The sequence below is a fragment of the Scomber scombrus genome, chromosome 13, assembly GCF_963691925.1.
Source record: "Scomber scombrus chromosome 13, fScoSco1.1, whole genome shotgun sequence".
Lineage (NCBI taxonomy): Eukaryota > Metazoa > Chordata > Actinopteri > Scombriformes > Scombridae > Scomber > Scomber scombrus.
Genome location: NC_084982.1, coordinates 83,538 through 107,588, shown reverse-complemented (window position 1 = coordinate 107,588; position 24,051 = coordinate 83,538). Strand labels below are relative to the sequence as shown.

The window sequence follows — 24,051 nt, the reverse complement described above, 5'->3', positions numbered from 1 at the left end:
TATACAATACATAATTAATACAGTATAAAATATTAGATGGTGCAAGTAACCGCTGTTTTTTTCCTCTTGCAGAAAATAGTGACATCAGCTCTGCTTTATCCAAGCTGACAGAGCCAGCAACAGCAGTGCCAATCTCCAAACTCTCTGTGTCCAATATGGTACATAGTGCCCGAAAGCACATCCAACGCCACAGACGAATTGATGAGTCACCACTCAACTCTGATATACTCAATTCCATCCTTCTGGTAAGTCTGATTTGTGCTCACTGTTTTACAGGGGTATTATCCACACAGAACTGATGCAAGCAAACTCCTCACCTTTCATCAAAATTCACCACTTTGAAATCAAAACAGGTGATCTACGAGATTTATGTCAGTTCAAGCAGTCATTTTTAAGTTGGGGGGCATGGTTAGCAATATAGACGTGAACGTAGCAGTGCAGTGTTTTTACAGTTTAGGCAAGCCATTCTTAACCACTGGGCCACACGTTAATATTTGAGCTGTGAGGACCTGTGCAGTTATACCATTTGGAGTAGTTTGCTTGTTATCCAGCAGAGGGCACTCTAAAACTTCACTAACTCGAAGTGTTGTATGCCCTATTGACCGGTACCAGGTATTGATGAGTGTTTACTAATGTGAGTGTTGTGTTGTTATGTTAAAATGGAAGACAATAGTGAGCAAAGCTGTCTTGAGTGGACAATCAAGACACCAAAACATTTGAGTACCCGATGGTTCCACAATGTGGATGGCAAAGTCACAAACAAAGATAATACTGATGATTTAGGCAGCTGTCTCTTTAACGTTAGTAGAGGCGAAGACACTACAGATGAGCTGGTGGGTGCGTGGAGCGTTCAACCCAAGACACAAGTTGACCTTGCTTCTGTCAAAACAGCCAATCAAATTTGTGTTGTCACTAACACCTATTTATGTGAATCAAGGTTTTCATTGTGACTTTAACAAAATCAAAGAAATGGAACACACTAATAGCAACTTTGACTTCTTTGTCATTCAGTTTAAAAAAGATTTTGTCTTCGATCAAAGATGCCAGCTTGTTGTCACGATCAGTGTGATTGAAAACTGTTTGTCCCAACAATTCTTCTGCAACTTTACTAGTCTCTGAGATCCCATCTCTTGCCCCAGTGCCATAATGAATCTTTTCTTTGATGTGCAAGAAGCTTGTGCAGGGTTGGAGGGGTGAGGGTCGCCATTGTCACACAAAGTTGTTTTAAAAGTGTTGACCAGTGGCTTGTGTGTGCTCCCTAAGCAGACTTCTCCAACTAGCACCCATCCTAGGTCCAGGCGTTAACAACCGCTTTGATGGTGTTGCTCTTTTCTCCCTCCCCGCCGTTGTGCGGTGAAGTTGAGGCCAAGCCTTAACTTGAGGTGCAGGACCAGGATGCATGGCAGAGTCATGATAGGTGCTATCACACTCCATACACTTAACTGCATTTGGACAGTCCTTAGCAAGGTGAGTAGTTGAGCCACAACACTTAAAGCAGATTCCTCTTTCTTTGAGAATGGTCTTTCTTTCCTCCAGATTCTTGACTCTAAAAGCTTTGCACAATTTGAGAGGATGTGGCTTGCCATGTATTGGACAGCTTTTGTTTGGGTCACTGACACATTTCATAAGACTGTTTGCACTTGAGCCTGTTGAGGCAACGTCCGTCTTGTGTGACCAAAATAGGGTTCTTTGTGCCTTTTAAAGAGGGCTTTTTTTTAGCTCTGTAGGTGAGCCGCTAGCACTTGGAATAGCAAAGCTACGGTCAATTCCCTTCCTTGTGTTTTAAACCAGCTGAAATCCATTGTTCTGGAAGCCCATAGGGCAGTTATGCAACCATGGGTTCAATGTTTCCAGGTGGGAGAGAGCTGGGAGGGATGGATTTCTGTCAATTGGTCTACCAAAAGGCCATATATGAGATCAATGCAGAGCCGATGAGAATTACAAAAGGTATAATAATAATAACGATACCCTCCATTATTATCACAACAAACACATAGAGCAGGCATGGGAAGCCCACGAATCAATTTCCAAATATCAATTCATTGTTAAAATTGTGTTGGAAGCAAGCAGACCATTACTGTATCTAAATAAATAAGTGAAGTTGTGACAATTCTTCACCGTTTTCTGTGTCAGCTCTGCCCTGCTGAGACAGAGGAGAGTAGCAGATAACGTTAGCCTCTGTTACAGTTTGCTGTCATTGCGCTGCTCTCCTCTCCTCTCAGGAGGGCCTGTTCACGGCAGGAATATTACTACTTTATTCCTCCTCGCTGTTCTGTATAAAAGGTCCAGACACTGAATGGTGGGACAGATTTGCTCTGTCAGTTAGCGGCTACAGGACGATGATGTGTTAGCTGTGGTCGAGCGAGGTAGAGAGTGAATGAAGTGAGGGAGCGGTGACGGTAAGAAAGCTGGTGAATCAGATCAATAAAACGTTATTTTCTGATAGTTTCACAGCGGTTATGTTCAACAGCAGACATCCTAACTCTCCCGGAAGTTCCGGGAGTCTCCTGCATATTGCTAGCGGCTCCCTGACGCCCGCAAATGAGTCTCCTGCATATTGCTAGCGGCTCCCTGACGCCGGCGAATGAGATACAATCTCCCGGAATCTGGTGTGAGCAAACAAGAGTGCGCGCTACAGAGTGTGTGCGTGTGTATTTGTGTGACTATCACTGCAGCGCGTGTGAGAGCAAAGCGTCCTGATAGCGCTGTGTTGCTGCTAATTAGACCAATCACATTCTTCTTTATGGCTATGATGATATCTTTGTATTAAAGAGCTGTATGGTTCACCTCTGGTGGAGCTGAGTCCTCAGTGTGTGCTGCTCACACAGAGACAGTAAACCAGATAAAAATTGGAGGTGACAACTACACTCCTTATGTTACTGTAAATGCAATAAAATCTACCAGAGTAAAAAACCAAGAAGAGTAATTTAATTTAATCCACCCAAAAAAACGAGTGGTTACTTCATTTTCGTTTTAAAATACAAAAAATGTAATTGAAATACAAGCTGCTTTAACCATTTCAGAAGATGACTGGTTGAACATTTGCAAAACTCAAATGAGCACTTCTAGCTCTGGCTATTGGAGGGAATTTTCGTGGAAGAATATAATCCGATTTTTTATCACTCCCAAAATCAAACAGCTTCAGAATGGTCAGACAAGTTATGGAAAGTGTTGGAGAGAGTGTGGAAACGCACAGGCGGACCATTTCCATGTCTTCTGGGCCTGTCCGATTATACATTCTTTCTGGCGGGATGTAGTGGTGAAAATTAATTCGATATTGGGCTTTGAGATTAAACATGATTTTTGTACAATTTATCTTGGTAATATTTCCCCCACAATCAGTGTTACTGACAATTATTTGATTAAAATAATGTTGGTCTCCGCTAAAAAAGCTATTACGAGAAGATGGCTATCGAAAGAGTCTCCATCTAAAGAAGAGTGGACCGCAATTGTAAAGCAAATGTATAACATGGAAAAACTGACTTTTTCTTTGAACTTGAACATGGACAAATTCACTGTATTATGGAGGAAATGGACAGCTCATCCTGAATAAGCGACACTATCACAACTTGTGCTCTGTTTTATCTTGTTACTTTTCTATTTATTTACTTTTTTATTTTTTGCTTGAGTACAGTGCCCTCTACTGTCCTATTTGATGTGCTCTCTCAGTCTTGTTGTAAACTAGTGTGTGAATGGTTTAGTCCTGTTTTGACAAGAAGAGTAGACTGTGGATAAACAGAACAAAAATGATTGAAGTAACTCTAAACCTTGGATCTACCGCTTATATACATATTGTTATATCTTTCTCTGTGTAACGATATATTTGCGTACATTTTTCCGTCTGTGCACTTTCTTCCTTGTTCTTCTTTCTTGTTCCTTTTTCTTTTTCTCCATTATATTGTAAATTGAATGACTCAATAAAAATAAAGTTTAAAAAAAAAAAAAAAGAAATACAAGCTGCTTTTCTTTTTTCTGGTCAAATTCGGGATGAGCAGAAATTTTAAAAATGGTTTGATTTTCTTTTCATATTTAGAATAAAAAACCCAGAAACAAAAAATGACCCATTTTCTCATATTCGGAGACTGGATGTTGTCATCAAGGCAAGAGTGCAATAAAGATCAATACAAAATAAAAATCCTCTCTATGTCACTGCAACGGTCTGACGGACGGTTTGAGTTTTTATAATGTCAATAACTTATTTTCTGAAGCCCATAAGGTGCTAAAATAAAACACAATCGATTTCTGAACATTTATATCTCCGACCCCTACTGTGGTTATACAGACCGCAGTATGCCTTATTATTGCCTATAAGCATTTCCATTTCATTTAGAAAAGAGCAGCAATGGTTAATGGGTGAAATATAATCTTGTTCAGCAGGAGAACAATTTGCCGTTTTCTCAGCTGTTTAGACCTTGTTTTACCTTAAATCCTAGGAAGCAACCGCAAAAGGGTTTCTATGAAAAGGTAGATGGTGAACAATTCATGACTTAGCCTTGCTTTAATCCCTGTATAAACTTGAATTTACCAGGTCGCACCGAGCCAAGTAGTGCGCCAGGTGTTCAGTTGTGGGTGCGCTGTGGGAAGCTGTTGGCATATACTGGGGGTAGAAGGACTGTGCAGACTTGTTCAAGTTCATTTACTTGCAATATTTCAGTATATATATATTCAGTTTATTTTAAATGAATTTGCAAGAATTTCTAAAAAACCTTTTTCGCTTTGTCATTATGGGGTATTTTGTCTAGATTGATGAGAAAATAAGAAATTTAATCCATTTTGGAATAAGGCTGTAACATAACGAAATGTGGGGGAAGTGAAGGGGTGTGAATACTTTCCAGATATATATATATATATATATATATATATATATATATATATATATATATATATATATTTCCAGCGCACCGCTGTAGGTAATCCATTCCAGTTTTTTTCAGCTTTTCCCCCCAAATCCGGTCCGCGTTTATCAGCACACCTAGCGACCTGTCCAGCATCCAACTATTTATTTTCTACTCAGCTTTTTTGTGTGTTTTGCTTTTTTAATACAGTTTACAATATTGTTTGCACTGATGGCTTTTTAAGCCTTGGTTTACACTCTTGTTGTTCAAGAGCAGAGCACTGATGCCAATTCAGTTTGTGTGGTTAATTGACTATTTATTATTTTGTCTATTTTGTGTTTATTTAACCCTGTTAAGAATAAACAGGTCAGCTTCTCATTACCAACCATTGTGGATTATTCAAACTAACCTAATTAAGTTGGCTAGTTGTTCTTAAGAGTAAAACCCTTTTCAACATGAGTATAACAACAAAATAAGTAAATATCTTTAATCTTTAATACATGCTTGGATCGGCCGGTATCGGTATCGGCCGATGCTAAAAGCTACAATATCGGTATCGGATCGGAAGTGCAAAAAGCTGGATCGGGACATCCCTAGCCTCATGTAAACTATTTAGAGGCCTCCTAGGCAATGCCAACTGAAGAAGCTGTTGGGATATTAGTTTCTTTATAAAAGAGTGATTTGACATCTAAAATCTTCTTGAATAACACTATAATTCAAAATGAGGCTAGAATTAAACCTCTGTCTTAAAGAATCAATTATATGATTGATGAGTTTAATGAGTGTTAGAGATTTTAATTATGCAGCCCATACATCAATGGAGAGAGTAGACAGGAGTCCAGGATGTCGTGTATTGAAAAGGTTTATTTACTTGGCCAAGGAGAAGTGAATGAATGATCAGTAAATGTAATGTTCTGATGCTCCTTCAATTCTGAAGTTTCTCTCCTCCGGGGATAGACTTTAAACCACACAGATAACGCCACAGGTTGAGCCATGCCCAAATATGGGCAGATCCAACACATCTACAATATACAGAATGTAGTCTACTAGTCTATAGACAAAACATTGCTTAGACCTCACTCAGGTCCTTTGTCCTACATCTAACACTATATCAAACCTCTGACTCCAGTTACCTTTACATCGTTCAGGGAAAACAGTCATAAAACACATATCTGACCTCGGCTGCTATAGCAACACTATCAGAATGCCTCCTGTTTTCCCCAAAAGGAGCAGACTCACTGCTTACCACTATCTCAAGGGGAAACAGTGTCTTAACCCAACATTTGGTGTGGCCTTGCTATGACCGCAAAGCCTAGTTTGACCCAGTGCATATTAATGATGGAAAATTCCCTAACAATGAGCAGACAGACAACAGCATGGTAAAAAACAAGCTCTTCTACATATTTGATTGTCATGTAACTCTTCTAGTTGAATCCCAAGTACAATTAAATGTATATTTAAAATTCACATTAATATTTACTATATTAATATGTTTTTCTTTGTCCATGTGTCAGTATCTCTTCCCAGATGCTGCTGTGGAGAAGTCATCAGAGAAAACTGCAAAGTCAAATGCCTGTGGGAAGACCGACCAAGATAAAAACTCTGACTACGTATGTGTTTGCTTTTACCACTTGCACACAGTTACAGTTTATCTGTTTGGGGTGACAGCCAGGTAACATCTAATGATAAAAAATAAATAAATAATGATAATAACCTTGTCTGTATAGCATTTTTCATGTAAGATACAACTCACTGTGATTTACAAATTAGCCTTAAAAATAATTCCAACAACAAATAAAATGAAAAGTAAAAATAACAACAAACAAAAAATTGTCATACTACATACAATAAAAACACAAAAAGCAATACCAGTAAAGCTTGTATGGATAACAGAAAGCTGACAAGTTTGGATTCACCCAAATTAAAAGCCTGATTAAAAAAATTCAAATTTCTTAACCATTATAAAATCTAAGTAAAGGGTATACCACAGTTTAGTGCCATGGAACAGAAAGCAGTTTCACCAGATTTCTTGTGGGTAACATTAAAGTACCATAAAAGTATCTTATTTCTCTGTGCTATAGACCTCAATTGTTGTCAAAAAGATATTTAAAACAAGTCATTCAGTACGTTTTCATCGATCACGGTCACTAGGTTTATCTTTTAAGAACGACGAAAGTGGAAGATCTGCGAGTTCCAGTTGGAACATAAAATTAAAGGCAGTTACTGATATTGGAAGGTGGACTCCCATTATAAGAGATACATAGCCATTGCAGTGTTGTGAACAGTGAGGTAATGTGATTTTTTATTTTTTTATTTTTTTGAATTGCTTTTGTGATGCTTGTTTACATGGTTTTAAATCCACTCCACCAAAACTTGTGGTACATTTACACTTTACAATAATTGAGCAACCACTCTAAAACTGCAAAAACTGTAATTGACATAAAACAACACTAAAATAGCAATGCTAGTACAGCCGAAATAGATACAACAAAAATAACGTAGCTATTTATATGAATACATTAATCCAACACTATTTCACCAGTGTGTCCAGAAAAGTCGAAAAGGAGGCCACTTAGAGTTGATGCACCCCTAGTTAAATGGGGTCAGGATGCCACTCTCCATTTCCATCTGATACTATGCTTGCATTCATGTGATCATTCATAAATATAAGCCTTTTAAACTCTATTTGATTTCTGCTCTGAAATTAGATTTTTATAGACTGATGTCCATTGGTTGCTCTGCTTTCTATTTCCCTTTGTCCAGAACCTTTTCCTCCAGCTGAAGTCAGCACCCAGTGACAGTCTGACCTACCGCCTGGCTTTGTGTGTGTGTCTTGTCAACTTCTACCATGGTGGGCTGCGGGCTGTCGCCCACCTGTGGCAAGAGTTTGTCCTAGAGTTGCGCTACCGCTGGGAAAACAACTTCCTCATCTATGGGTGACACATCACAAAGACACATCTGACTCATTCTTATTGTGTGTTCAGACATAACACAAAGTCAATTTTAGACATGTCATGATTACATAAAAACGTAATGCGTCCATGCATAGATGCCAGAGGATTCGAAATTACCTGGGGAGGCAGGAATTTACATGAAGAAACACTCAGTGACAAAGTTGTTGTGTCTGTTACCAGCTAGCTTACAGCTAACATACAATTGGTACATTGCACTGTTGATGCAATAAAATCAAATGATGTGAGGCAAAAGTTTGCTTTGTGCTCTGTCTGAACACACCATGCCACATACTGTTATTTGGAAAAGGCTATATCATGCATGGGACAATATAAAAATGTAATTGCTGGATTATCCTGGCTAAAATAACGATAATAACAATTTCACAATATTATCCCAACAATTTTTTAAATATGCTTTAAACTCTTAAAATGTCACGAAAACATACCGTCACTTTACCGCACAATTTGTTAAAGCTGCAGTCGGTAACTTTGAGGAGATAGAGGACTTAGCGTCAAATTTGAAGAAGTACAACTTTCAGATCCCTCCCCCTCCCTCTCCACTGCACTCCTGCTCTGCCTCCAAAGTCCCTCCCACAGAGGAGGCTGACATGCGCGGGACGGCATGCAACCGTGTCTGTTGTTGGTAACGGAGGTATCGGTAGTTTTGTCCTCGCTGATGGTTGTTGCTGCGTCATTACTTTCTCTACGCTTCTGAAGCCGCTCTCCCGCGCTGAGGAGGAAGGGGGAGGGGCTGTGTGTGTGAGCAGTGATTGACCATCAGACACCATCCTGGCTCTGATTGGTTCTTTTTGTCCGGTCGCGTTGGATTCTGCCAATTTGCCAATTTGCAGTAGGAGCAGTAGATGGGGCTAAATGAGCCTGTTTTTTTTTTTGTTTTTTTTTTACAGATTACTAGTTTTATGTAATGCTGTCTTTACATAGTGACAGTCTTAGCAAATATGACAAAAAGTTACTTTTATAAGACTTACCAACTGCAGCTTTAATATACAAATATTTTTTATTGCATCTTTTTCTTTTTAAGGGAACATCCTTTTTAGTGGAAAACAATCAAACAATCCTACATACATAGGTCTGTACATTAGCAAGCTAAACAGCCTTATTCATGAGGAAATTCACCACAATCAGCTTACTATACCTAATTATAGGCATAGTATTATAAATATCATAGAATATTTTTAGATGAGTATCTCAAACAATATAGCTACAGCTATCTAGGGAGCAGACAAAAAATATCTTTGAACAAGACAAAAATGCTTTTTTTTGTGATTTTTAGCACATTACACATTTCAATCACTCCCTTTTTTAAGTACTCCAAAATACAGGCTGATAAAATACATAGAGATACAAACCATAAGCATTGCAATTATTTTTGCACTGCATATGGTTTGTATGACGCAGTGCAAAAGGCGTTCATGTAATTGTTCGGTCTGTTAGTACTGTCATGTTGACTCATGCCCACCTTCTCCGTTTGCTTTCTAATTTTCAGACTAGCTGGTGGACCTCCTGATCTTCGTTGTTGTCTTCTTCATCAGAAGCTTCAGGTAACACATTTTTGACATCTCCTCCTACACATTTTCTGTAGATCATCATCACATGGAAGTTATCAAAAGTTGTATAAAGCTTGTTGATATCTTATGTAGTTTTTATGATAACCTTAACAAGGGGCGGGGCTTAGCAGGAATAACTCGTTAACAATTTGAACTGGAATGAGCTAGAGACATGGAACTTGGCACCACAGCTATAAATCATGTCCAATTGCTTCACACAGAATTTGATCCCAAAACAGCCTGATGGTGGCACGATAATTAACAGTCAAAAAAGTGAACAATTTGAAAGCCTGCCCTTCATTCAAATCCACCCCTGGGAGGTGCCTAAAATGCAAAACAGTGGGCATGGCATAAAAACAAATCACTATACATTTGAAATTGTTTGTCCAATCATTATATCAGAGCAAAATAAATCCTAACTTATTCAGTGTGTGGTGAGCATAAGACATAGGCCTAAGCTATGTACATTAAACAAATGTAATAGGTGTGTGTGTGTGTGTGTGTGTGTGTGTGTCTGTGTCTGTGTCTGTGTGTGTGTGTGTGTGTGTGTGTGTGTGTGTGTGTGTGTGTGTGTGTGTGTGTGTGTGTGTGTGTGTGTTGGGAGGAGTTCAGGGGTTAAGGCGGGGCTTAACAGTTTGTCAACAGCTCTTGGGGAAAAAAAGCTGTTTGGCAGTGTGTTTGTTGTTGCATGCAGGACCCTGAGCCTTTGCATACAGCATGTGCCACATATGCATATCTTGTCATTTTATTAAATGAGAAACACTGAAGAATTTACTATCTCATAAATAATTACATTTAGGAGGAAGGAAGGAGGAGTGTTTCTTGTGTTCCTGATAGACTTTAATTAAGGCTTTAACATTAAATAAAATCAATCTGGGAAACAGTCTCTGATAAATAGGAAAGTTCCTATATTTTCTTCAACTTTTCAACTTGACACTATTTTTAGTGGTGGTACCTCTCCTTCTTGTTCTTTTCATAATTGTCTTGTCTTCATAAAGCTGTAGGAATGTTGAATGACATCAAGGCACCATTTCACCAGAGAGAGGACAGCAATGTTATGTATTCCATGTATTAAAAGGGCATATGTTCCTGCATAGATGCTGAACTGCTGCATTGAGAGGAAGAGAGCCAGAGATGAAGCTCGCAAGGTGCTGGAAGGAAGCAAAGAGAGAGAGCGCTGTTTGTCCAGTGGCCGCCAGAACAGCCGCTCTGTACCAGAGTCCACAACTGCAATGACTTCATCCAGCTTAACAAGGGAGGTTTCTCCAGGGAAATCCTGGGACTCATGGAGTGACAGTGAAGATGAATTCTTTGAGTGCTTAAGTGATCAGGAGGAGATGGAGGCTCCACACACTCATGGGGGAAAGGATGACAGTAAAATCAAAGCAGAGGGCAGGATGCACCCTTATAACAACATGGTTCTACTTAACTCTACAGAGCTTCTCTATGTTCCAGTCACACAGGTCAGGATCTCGCATGGTTTTTTCAGTCACTCATTCATTTACAAGTGTGTTCCTGAAGTATTGTGTTTAAAAAGATTCAGATATCAGTTATTTATGAATACAGATGTAATATGTACATAGTAATTATTTGTGTTTTATCAGAATCAGTTTATCAGTCAAGTATGCAAGCATACAAATAATGTCTTGGTGTGTGCTCCCACACTTATCATTATAATCATATTAATTTCAAATAGCATGTATAAAGGGATAAAATACACTTCAATATAATTAAGGATAAAGCACATCTTTTTATGATAGTTTGCAAACTCCACTGGGAGTTTTCCGACTGCATAATTTTGAACTTCCAATGCATTAATTTGAAGTTCAACCACCCAGGATTTATTTTTGTTTTAGATTTTATATTTCAGCCAACAGTATTTATTGGCTTATCCTGTTTTATCAATCAATCAATCAATCTTTATTTGTATAGCGCCAAATCACAACAAAGTCATCTCAAGGCACTTTACACATAGAGCAGGTTCTAAACCGTACTCTTCAGGTTTCATGTTAAAGAGACCCAACATTCCCACATGAGCAAGCAATTGGCAACAGTGGCAATAAAAAATCCCTTTTAACAGGAAGAAACCTCAGACAGAACCAGGCTCAAAGTCGGCGGCCATCTGCCTCGACCGGTTGGGGTAGAGAGGAGAGAGAGGAAGAATAGGAGAGAGAGAGAAGCACATTGAAAATCAACATTGCCGGGGCAGGAATCGATCATCCCGACGTCTACAGACCTGTGAGACGAGATAGCACAGACAACTCCGGGGAAGAAGTTTAGGTTACTGAATGCATTAATAGTACATGAATGTTAATGGATATAGATGGATGGATAGAGAGAGAGAGGGAGGAGAAGAGAGGAGCTCAGTGCATCATGGGAGTCCCCCGGCAGTCTAGGCTTATAGCAGCATATTTTATTATTTTATGACATTTCAAGATTATGATATTTCAACATTGACTTGAAAAATATGAGCCTGTCCTGGATAAAATCTCTAAACTGAAGTAACATTTTGTATCATTCCATTTATACTTATTGTATGCAATTTGGAAGGCCAAGAATAATGGAAGTTCTTTTCTTTTTTTTTAAAAGATTTATTTTGGGCTTTTTTGCCTTTATTCATACAGTAAATGGCAGAGAGGCCGTCAGGAAACAAGGATAGAGAGGGAGGTGAATGACCTGTCCTGCAGCATAGGGCCCTGGCCGGATCCGAACCAGGGACGCGGCGACTATGTGGCATGCGCTCTAACCACTATCAGGGCGCTCCATGAAATTTCATATTTAATCTATCTGTGACCTAAATAAAATTATAACAGGTGGATTTTATGAGAGATATGGTGATTTGGTATGAAACCGCATGCCTAGCATCCACACCAGCACCATGTGCTTGAGCCACTAATAAACAAAATAAACAAATGACAGTCAGTTTTAAAATAACATACATAAATTTGATGCTGGTGTGTGTGTCCTTGATTTTCAGGAACCTGCTCCCATGACTGAAGATCTATTAGAGGAGCAATCAGAAGTACTGGCAAAACTAGGCACATCAGCTGAAGGTGCTCACCTCCGTGCACGGATGCAGAGTGCCTGTCTGCTCTCTGACATGGAATCATTTAAGGTAAAACAGGCAGAAAACTGTACATATGCACATATTTACTGTCCTCTTGTGTAGTCTGGACAGTCGGATGATTGTTATAGTATAATATCTTTATACAAATTGTCCATTAGCTTATTTCTGTCTCCTTTGATCTAAAAAATCAGTTCAGCCAAATTCTCTAATCATGATGTAATAGGCAAAACTCCAAGGTATATTTCATATCAACTGGTGCCAAGTATCCGGTAAAAACTGGTAATAAGAAGCACCTTTGATATCATTTTTTAAAAAAGGGGTGCGTCTTATAAACAGGTGTGTCTTATAAACAGGTGTGTCTTATAAACAGGTGTGTCTTATAAACAGGTGCGTCTAATAAACAGGTGTGTCTTATAAACAGGTGTGTCTTATAAACAGGTGCATCCTATACACCAGTAATATGCAGAAAGAGGTTGGATCTGGATATGGTTAAAGGGCCGTCCACACTAAGAATGATAACTATAACGATAATGATGTCCACATTCACACATTATGAACTATAACATTCTGTAAATAGCGGTGTCAAGCATACGCTGTGCATTCCAGCTGTTTGGGCAGCTAATGAAATTGGATATTGATGACCTGCTACCGTTATATGTTGTATGGAGTAATGTTAATTTTGTCGCCCATTTTTCAATTTTAGTCTTAGTCCTGTGTCAAAGTCCATATTTAGTCATTCACATATCATCGACTGAAAGTCTCAACATTTTAGTCTAGTTTTAGTCAAACGAGGACTCATGGTATTTTAGTCAAGTTTAAGTCAAAGTTTTATGACAAAAATATCATACATTATTTCAGAGATGATTTTTGTTTATCATTCCAGTTGAATTGTGTTCCACACAGCTAAAATATTGATTAAATGTCATAATAACCTGGAAAAACACAAACATCTTCAATGATTTCAATGCAACTTTGCTAAAGGTGTCTAGTTTGTTGATTCAATACACATTTACAAATGATGAACTACATTTTCTTTAAAATCAACAACAAAATTAAATTAAATAATAAGACTCTTAGAGCTGAGCAGACACAGGCTAAAATATAGCAAAAACGTAAAAGGATAGACCTACTGTAGACCTAAAATACAACCTATTTACATGTTTGGTTCGGTTCTGTGGGTAGTTACAGTAATCAATGCGTGACATGATGAATGAATGAACCAGGGTCTGAGCGTCTGAGTTTGAGATGAAAGGGGCGGAGGCGTGCAATGTTGCAGAGGTGGAAGAAGGATGTCTTTGTAATGGATTTAATATGATGATCAAAGGACAGAGTGGAGTCAAACAGCATGCCGAGATTTCTGACTGCTAATGCGGGGGTGAGAGATAGGTTGCTGATGTGCAGAGTGGAGGCTTTAGGAAGGGAGGATTTGGAACCAATGACCAGTACTTCAATTTTGGAGGAGTTAAGTTTAAGAAAGTTATTGTGCATCTAAGTTTGTAGATCTGACAGACAATTAGCTAAGCTTCTGGAGGGGGAGTCTATGGGGGAATGAGAGTGTATGTAGAGCTGTATGTCATCTGCGTAACAATGGAAACTGAGACCATGGGTGCGAATGATCTGAGCAATGGGTAGGATGTACAGAAGGAACAGGAGTGGGCAAAGAACAGAACCCTGGGGGACACCACAGGTGACTGGGGAGATGAATGATTTGTGTGGACCAAGTGAGATGAACTATTTTCTGTCAGTGAGGTATGATCGGAGCCATTGTAGAGCTAAACCAGAGATTCCTATTGAAGAGAGACGGGAGATGAGTACATGGTGATTAACCGTATCAAAAGCAGCACTTAGATCAAGGAGAATATTGTATGAACCAGTGTCAGCGGAGAGGAGGAGATCGTTGACTACATGCAGGAGAGCTGTTTCAGTGCTGTGCTGTTTACGGAAACCTGATTGAAATGGCTCAAAGAGAGATTGTGAGGAGAGAAAAGATTCCAGTTGGGAGGCAACAATCTTTTCCATTGTTTTGGCAACGAAGGGGAGATTGGAGACGGGTCGGTAGTTGGAAAGGACAGCAGGATCCAGTTCAGATTTTTTCAGGATGGGGGTTACTACAGCAGTTTTGAGAGCAGTAGGAACAACAACAGAGGAGAGACAAGAGTTGATAGCAGTTGCAATAGGAGTACTTAGTATGGTTGCACATGACTTCAGAAGAGAGGTGGGAGCAGGGTCAAGCTGACAAGAGGAAGGGTTACACTGATGTAGATGAGAGAGGAGATGGAGGATGAGTCAATAGGAGTGAAGCCATTGAGTTTTGCGTCTGGAGCAGGTAGATTAACAGAGATGAGAGACTGAGAAGTAGAAGAGAATTAGTGGTAGATTTGGTCAATTCTGGAGTCAAAATAGAGCAGGAAAGCCTGGCACTGCTCAGCTGTAGAGGGGTTGGCTTGCACAGGAGGTTTGAGGAGGTGGTTGACAGTCCTGAACAGAGATTTTGGCCTAGATTTGGAGTTATTTATGATGGATGAGTAATAGCTGGACCGGGCAGTGTTTAGAGCATCCCTGTATTTTTGGACATGCTCAGTGTAGAGAAGTGAGTGGACATTAAGGCCGTTTTTTTTAAGATGCCGGCCTGCAGCCTACATTTCTCTGAGCTCAGGGGTGTACCAGGGACAGGAGCGAGAGGCTGGGAAAGTCCTACGCTTAAGCGGAGCAACATCATTGAATAGACCAGAGATGGTTTCATTGTAAAGGGAAATCATACTGTCAGGAGAGGAGAGATTATAGAGCTCAGACAAGTGAATTAAAGTGAAAACATAAACACAGTAAACACCTATAAACAAAACAGTCATGAGCAGTTATCATTCTACTATACTCTACTTATCTCTATTAAGCTTAAGGAAAGCACTTCTTTCCAATGTATCTGTTGCGGCGGAAAGGTCTCCAGTTAAACTAAAGACCTGCTCAGCAAAGTCTTGGGAAGCTGGCATTGCCAGAAGATCTAATGCCAGAGGTTTCAGCATTGGAAATGTGGTGGAGCTTTGAGAAGACCAGAGCTCTATACCTGATTCTTCTGTGTAATGGGACAGGATCTCTTTGAATTTTTGTAGCTCTTGTTTTATGTTGGTCTTGGTACTTCTTGGCCTTGATGACCGATGGGCACTGAAAAACCTAAACCTAGGCCGCTTTTGCATAGGTGCCTATGCAACCTCTGCGTTTCCAATGTCCTCTTCATCAGTAGCCTCTTCTTGATATGGTACACTGCGAGTGATGTACTCCTCAGCTTTACCTAGGAGATTCTGTATGTTGTCACTGTTATTGTCAATTCGGGTTTCTGCTGACACACTAGCATCAACAAAAAACGCAGATGCAGCAAGAGGAGAAAACTTGCTTGCTGACACATCCAGAAAACAGCTTAAATATGAATCCATGTTTACCAACATCTTCTGTGCCACTGTAGCTGCATCCCTGAAGCTCTTCGTATGAGCAAGGGAGAAGTCAGACAGGTGGCTCTTCAAGTCCAGTAGTGCAGGCACAACCAGAGAGAGAAAACTTGTGTCGCTTTCAAGCACCTTTGTGTGCTCTGCAAATGGAAGAAGCAAGTCCTGTAGGATGGCCACCTTCTGCCACTCACTAGGAAGTAGGCAGTCCCAGCCCATGTTGTCCCTCACCGATATCACATGGCCCTTCACTTCAAGTACACGAGACAACATAAAAACATTTCTGGACCATCTGGTTGGATAGTCTTTTGTGTTATCCAACCAGATAACAGTTCTGTGGCAACAAATGACTTCCGAAACTGTTTTACCAGGTGACTGACCTTGTCCAGTAGACGTTTGATTGCTTGTTCCTTGTTGATCATGTTAACGATGAGCTGCAGGGTATGGACGACACATGGGGGGTCCTCTCCAAGGTTCCATATCTGATAGAGTTAAACACAAAACAACAATCTTTTCATTAATCCTACAATAACTATTAGTCTATAACATAGCATATTTGTCTTTCACTACATGAAATTAATTGATTAGGCATATTTCAGATTCTTTTTGAATTCAACATCAAATATCTACAATAGTGAATAAACTCTATATATGATAAACATCGATCACAGATTGACCTTTCTTCTGCCTCTTCTTCTTCTTCACTATCCTGGCTATTGTCCTCATCAAAACTGGTGTCCTCTTCTTCATGCAGAAACCATGTTGCTTCCATTATCTGTTATTATCGTGAGAACTTTTTCCTTTGGAATCTCCCATTCTGCTAAGCACTCATCCACAAGAGCAGCTATAGACTGAGCTGTGTGTGGGTGAACCATTTTCTTCAGGTATAAGAGGATTTGTTCTGCTTTACTGTCCTGTGTGTTGAAATAGCAGGCACTAACTGCAAGGAAGGAGGCTGTTAGTCCCCTTTTGCTCCAAATATCTATTCCAATGCTTACTTTGCGAGCCATCATGGCTAATCTGTTTTTAAATTTGACCTTTTCGTCCAGGTACATTTGGTCTACTAGGTTTGAAATTTTTGTCTTTTTTCGGGGCCGTCAATCTTTTATCGATTTTTTCCACCATTCTGATGAATTCCTCATCTTCTACTGTCCGTGGAGGGTGGCCTGTCCGGGCTATCCATTGTGCGATGGCCTCCTCTTTGATGCATTGTGGCGGCTGGTTAATGCCGGGCACTGGGGCGCCGCCCCCTCCAAATATCTAGAGAAAGTCTACTTAAACATATCAAATATAAATTAATTAGATAATGCTAAATCATTATGAAATAAAAAGTATTTGCTTGTAAAATGTGCCTGTTAGTCTCTCAGCACCTGTCAGCATTCATTATAAATTGATTCCAAATGGTATTTTATTCATTTCTATATGTACTTCCTGTGTGCGGGGCGCCGGCCTTATGGGAGTCAATGTAAGCCCTCTAACTTTTGACAAGCACATGACCTGAAGCTGCTCTCTCATTGGCCTCCTTCAGTTTTCCCACGTGGCGCAACTGAGTGCGCCCCGGACACGCCCACTTTTATTGGCAGCAAATTGTTGTTGTTTTATGTTTTTTAATCTACTGTGATTGGAAAGTTCCGGCTGTCATTCACACCCTCCTGTCAGCTGCTGTCACCCAAAATCCTGCTGACGGTAGTTTCAGGAGATCATGTTAAAGTGGAGCGCAAAAATTAAAAAAGATTATGTGGTTATTTCTCTACAAAAACATAATTTCACAAGACTTTCACTTGAAGAGAGAAAGAGGATAAAGCAGTTTGGACCGGACCGGCTTCAGCAGCAGCAGGTGATGGAGGAGCTGAGACCCGGAGCTTCTCCTGCTGATGTTATGATAAACGGAGCTGGCTAGCTGGATGTGGTGGGAGTTATTCCTTTTATTGCTTTATCTGTTTGCTGTTTCAAAGTGTCAGCACCTTAACGTTGTGGACAACGACAGGGGAACGAGACCTAAAACATCTCTCTGAAAAAATGCAAACACTATAGTATCTGCAGCCATCAAGACAATAGCATGGAGCTAAGTTGTTTTTAGCAGACTTAGCATTGCTGAGCCCTTTCTGCAGCTGGCCACATCTGGCCACATGTGGACCTCCGCTATGCCAAGCTCCAGAAGAGGAACATAGATTCAGTCAGTGGCTGCATCCAGCAGCTCCAACAGGACATATAAAAGATCAGATAGTAGCTGCATTCCTGTTATTAATATTGTAAAGTGTTAAAAAATACTTTATAAAAGACCTAACTATGAAGTGTAAAAAACTAAAATGCATAAATGCAGGATAAGAAATGATGGAAGTAATTTTGACTATTACAGTTGATTTGGGGTACATTTCATTATTAAAATAATAAGTTAAATTAAAGCCGCAAGCGGCGATGGCGGGCCCTCGCTCACCCATGCCACCGCGGGGCCTGAGGCATGGCGGGGCTGTGGCGTGAAGCAGAAAGTGAGAAAAAACCTGGAAGGAGGCCAAAAATGCAATGTTTCGTTCATCCAGTAGGGGGCAGTCACAGGTAGTTACACATATGGTCTGGTGTGTTCAGGGCGGCCACTCATCAGTCATGTGAAGTTTGGAGTGAATTGGACAAAGCATGAAGGAGTTATGAGAGGTTGATGGTTCATCCACCAGGGGGCAGTAATGGGATGCATGCAGGTGTGTTCAGGGTCAGTCCCTCATCACACATGTGAAGTTTCGTGGAAATCGGACAATGTTGATGCAAAAAATGGCACTTCCTGTTTCCACTAGGGGGCGACATGAGCGACACCCCTATCAGATGGAACAGGTCTCCACCCTGGACCTGTGTACCAATTTTCATGATGATACGTGTTCAATAAAGCCATCAAAAAGCTAAACGTATTTTCATGGCGAGGAATTGATGGTAGCCGCGCCCCCACAGGGACGCCATTACTCGTAGCTTCACAGTGTTCATAATGTAGCTTCACCAACTGGTTCTGCATGTTTTAGAAGTGGAATGAAGTTGATGGGGTCAACTATGTATTTTTCATGAATTTAAGTTCACTTCCTGTTACCACCGGGGGGCGCTATGAGTTACATGGGAAGTTAATATATCGGGACGTTCAGGGCGGAGCCATCATCATGCCCAGCAAGTTTGAAGCTGATTGGATGAAATATGTGGGCGTGAGAGCCACTCGTATGTACATGGCGAGCACGCCAAAGTTAGTTGAGCCCTGGCAGACACGCCCTTTGACCTACGGATGCGCAGAGCACAACTTAAGCTCAGCTAGGTCTGGAGATGTTGCGTACCTAATTTGAACTTGATCGGGCGAACGCTGTGGGAGGAGTTAATTTTAGGCGGGAAAAATCAAAACCAAAATGGCCGACTTCCTGTTGGGTTGAGGTCATGAGGTCAAGAAGCTTTTTTGCATATGTGGGTATAATACATATGTGTACCGAATTTTGTGAGCATAGGACAAAGTTAGCAAAATTCCCTATGGGCATTTTTGGACTTTGTAGGGGGCGCTATTCCGCCATTCTGCGTCGACCATGTGCGACCACCCAAAAATATCGAATTTCGGATGAGGCCGGACGTCCGTGCAAAAGTATAAGCATTTTCGCATTTGGGAAAGGGGCGAAATTGGGGCACGAAATGTCGGAAGAATAATAATAATAATAATAATAATAATAATAATAATAATAATAATAAACATTACAATTTCAATAGGGCTTTCGCCAGGCGACTTGCAGTCGCCGCTCGGGCCCTAATAAACATTACAATTTCAATATAGCATTTTTCCCCGGGGGTCTTCCATACCACATGATTACTTGATTACTTTGGGGTCACTTGCACTTTGGGGTCACTTGCACGTTGGGGCATGAACGAATTTCAATAGGGCTTTCGCCAGGCGACTTGCAGTCGCCGCTCGGGCCCTAATAATAAACATTACAATTTCAATAGGGCTTTCGCCAGGCGACTTGCAGTCGCCGCTCGGGCCCTAATAATAATAAACATTACAATTTCAATATAGCATTTTTCCCCGGGGGTCTTCCATACCACATGATTACTTGATTACTTGATTACTTTGGGGTCACTTGCACTTTGGGGTCACTTGCACGTTGCGGCATGAACGAATTTCAATAGGGCTTTCGCCAGGCGACTTGCAGTCGCCGCTCGGGCCCTAATAAGTTATGCTTCATCACAGCAGTGTATAGTGCTCAATGCGCCATCTATTGTCATGTTTAGGTATTGCAACAACTAACAGATTACAGTGAAATCAGGACTGAAGACACAATAACTAAAATATAGGTGGTGTCTCTTTTTAAGCATATTACCTCATTGGTAACTCTGCTTTAACTGCTGGTAACTTTAGATGACGTGAGTGAAATGGGCATTTTATCATGTCTAATTGTAATTTTTTATTCCTCTCTTTGTTGGTCATAGATACCATACTGGGACAAACCAGGGGACATTATAGTGTGTTGTGTTATTTTTAGATTGGTTTTCCTTTCTTATTTTTATTTTTTTGCTGCGGTATGAAGTGGTGCTACGGTTTGGACCACCAAACATCAAACTGCGCTCCCCCATACATTTTTGTCACCAGCCACTACTGCTTGTGAATCTGCTTTGTACTTTGGTTGTGAAAAGAATGCACTTGAAACAGATGGGCTCTCTTTGGCCGCTGGCTTGACGACCTCTGAAATCTAGGGTCAGAATATACACAATGAGGCCTCATAAAATGCTATACACTAATATCTAGTATACAAGTGTTAGTTAGGTGTTAGATAGTGTACAGTTAAGTAGTTATATTCAGCTTCATTTTTCAGCATTACATTATTGCTGAATCTGTCTTCAGGTCTGTTGAATGAGAAACATGTGAGTGACTTAAAACGTTTTGTAACATCTGATAAAAAAACAGCTGATAAAACGCACAGCACCGTACACCGTACATTTTACACATTGCGCCGTTAATATCACCTGTTTAGTTGGAACCGATCATATACTCTGACCCGGTTAGCTTGAAACTTGTAGTAGTATAATAGTAACGTTACAGTTACCTGTCTGAGGATTAACGTTGTTAATGTTGACATCACATGGCGCTGTTTGCATTAGTCTTTCCAGGCTCCGCAGTTTTTTTTTGAGCAGGTTCCGCCTCAGATGATGTAAATTTATGTTTTAACCAGTGGTGTATGTTTGTTTCCTTAAACTTAATATCAGCTTGACTGTTATGCTAGCGGGAGGTGCAGAGAGAGCTACAGGTGTGTTCAGGGTCAAAGTCAAACAGTCGGACACAGCGGCTCGTCGTCCTGCAGTAAGCACTGCTGCAGACGTTGGTTGAACATTAATGTACATTGCTGTAAATGTGTGGGCGAATTTGCCGCATTATAAGCGTTGGGTATGCAGGAATCAATTAAATTATGCCCAATACCTGCAATCCCGTGCTGAAATTCAGGCCCTGTATCTTGTTGGCTAAACTGCCCTGGATTTATTTCTCCTTTTGAACGATTGTCATCTTATGTTATACTAAAACTATCAGTGTTGGCAACATGCATATATGCTAGGACTAGCTTAATCTATAGTTGTGTGTGTAGATGCGTGTGAGTTAGCTTACCTGAATGTTTGGGTGGTTGAGGTTTAAATGCCTTTTCAGGTTGGGGGTATTTTTCCCGGCGATCATAACAAGGCATTCTGTTTTTTTATCTGAGTCTATATATTGAAAATGGGACCAAATGTCCTGTCGCTTCTTCCTCCCTAGCATGATTGCAGCTTTGGCGCAGTCGGTGTTCTTGCATGTAGTTGTCGTGTTGCTGTGCCCCTGCGGCTGCAACACGACGTAGAAGAACTGCTGGCCTGGCACAAACACATTTGTAATATTGACAGCATGACAGCTGGGCTGGATGTTGTGTTTCCGCATTTTGTGTTGACGAAAACGAGGAGGGATTTTTTGTTAAGTTTTTATTTCATGCAAAACATTTTAGTCTCGTTTTTATTCGTCAACAATAATGCAAATTAACATAGTCATCGTATCGTCTATTTAGAAAAAAGGGTCGTTGAGGAACATATTTTCGTCTCATCGTCTGACGAAATTAACACTGGTATGGAAAAATAAAAATAAAATCAGAAGGGTTCATAAGTGGGTGCTGATACAGAGTGTTGCTCAGAAGTATTTCGGTACGCTAGTTGCTGTGATGTTTCAGGCTCCTGAACAATACAACACACTTATTACTGCACTCCACGCAGTAACACTCCATAACACTAAACAACTGTTGTGTCTGGGACAGCTCTGATGACACATCCGGGAAAATAGATATCCTACAGTAAATTACCCTCTGTGCAGGTTGGCTGAACTGACATTGTCCCGTCTATTGCAGTATCCTCATGCCCAATTTCCACCGGGGCTGTCAGCGGTGCGCAACGGCTGCGCCGCTGTCACCGGAGCTGATCGCTGCCATTCTAATCAATGATAGTGTTTCCACCAGGCACGTCCCAGCAGCGTCTCAGCAGCATCCCAGCAGTTAACAAAATCGGGCCGTTTAGTTGTGCTGCTACTACAGTAATTATGGTAGCACTCGTTCGAATTTGATTGCGCTGCCGCAATTACTGTATTAACAGTGCAACTATCTGTGCTCGTGCAAATAAACTTTCCATGCTGGGCTTCTTGAACACGTACTTCTGCTGTTAGATGTTGCTGTCTGGTTAAGGGCCCCCGCCTTGTGGTCATGCAAGGGTTGGCTCCCTTTAAGTATTTTGAAGTTGACATTCTCACATATATTTAACTAATCCACTAGAGCACAAGCACCAACTCAAACTGGGACATGAATGGTGGAATTAGGGTTAGGGGGGGGTTACACTTCATTTCTCATATTTTTAGACTGGGTCAAGGCAAGAGCGCAATACAGATTAATAAAAAAATCCTTAGTAGTTTAACTGTAACCAACAGTCATTTATACAGAAGGCTTTTAAATTAGACAAATTAACATTATTTTACACACACTGACAGTGTGAACACAGGCGGGGGTCTGGGATTACCCCCCTGGAGAAACACGTCATCAGGAGAGATTCCCACCTGACCGGCCTAACTGACGGAGGAAAAGATCATAACAATATAAAGAGCTGTCACATGAAGACCATCGTGCATGCATGCTACGTAATACATTCATTAGTTAGATAAAGTTACTAGAAATATCCTGTGCTACTTTGTTTTTCTGCGTCAGTTATTTTTTTATATGCGCATTGATCTATTTACAGTTGCTGCTGCATGTCTCCTGTACAAACGGACCAATGTGCCTCACAATGCTAAAATACAACAAGCCAACTCTAAAATAAAATGTGTAACTTATCCCAGGCTACATTATAAAGCCTATTTCAATAACCGCATTGCAGGATAAAAGAGAAATACACTGAAAGAAACTGTTTTATTGATGCTGCTCAAATCCGCCTGTGCCACGTGGAATAATAATAATAATAATGATAATAATCACCTTAGGGATCATTTATTCGTAACAGATCAACCGCCATGCTAATAATAAAAGGCTATAGATATTTACTTTGTAAAGATATTTTGGGTCTACACATGTTTGTGTATCTTACCATTTGTGTTATTGTGTAGTTTGGCTGCTTTGCTTTAATAAACCTGCATCTGGAGATGGTGAGGCTCTCTCAGGTCAGTAGCTGCCATTGTTCGTACTGTTGGAAAGCTTGGCACGGAGCAAAAGCCTCCATAGGTCCCACGTATAATTATATAACGCCTCTGCATCGTGCCAAATGAAAAAAAAAAAAAAAAAACTTCACTGGGTTACTGGCACGTTGCATGTGTCAAGAACCGAACTAACCGAACAATACACACGTGCCCCGAACTGTGACAAGCGTACCGAACGGGACAGATTTTTTTAATGAACCATTCCACCCCTAGTATATATGTACATATATACATATAGCGCCATACATTTAACGTCAAGTCAAAATAATTAAATAATGCCTTTACAGATTTTGTTTTCAAATGTATATATTTAACGTTTATATGTATGCCTGTGTATCATCCTGAAGATTGTTGTATGTAGGTATATTTAGCACATCTCAAATTCTTCATATGTGTGAACACACATAGCCAATAAAGCTGATTCTGATACTGATACTTTAAGCTGATCTTGAATTCACTTCAGAGGAATAAATACAATATATACAATGTGT

At 40.3% G+C, this 24,051-nt stretch overlaps 1 protein-coding gene across 2 annotated transcripts in view; it reads left to right on the top strand.

Moving 5' to 3' along the window:
- rab3gap1 (RAB3 GTPase activating protein subunit 1) overlaps positions 1-24,051 on the top strand; it is an 80,273-nt gene that overhangs the window by 32,424 nt on the left and 23,798 nt on the right. For both annotated transcript variants that reach the window (XM_062432382.1, XM_062432383.1), the window contains exons 13-18: positions 73-245; positions 6,350-6,445; positions 7,599-7,771; positions 9,297-9,351; positions 10,455-10,820; positions 12,335-12,472. In XM_062432382.1, coding sequence (XP_062288366.1) covers positions 73-245; positions 6,350-6,445; positions 7,599-7,771; positions 9,297-9,351; positions 10,455-10,820; positions 12,335-12,472 — 1,001 coding nt within the window. The remainder of the gene's footprint in view (positions 1-72; positions 246-6,349; positions 6,446-7,598; positions 7,772-9,296; positions 9,352-10,454; positions 10,821-12,334; positions 12,473-24,051) is intronic.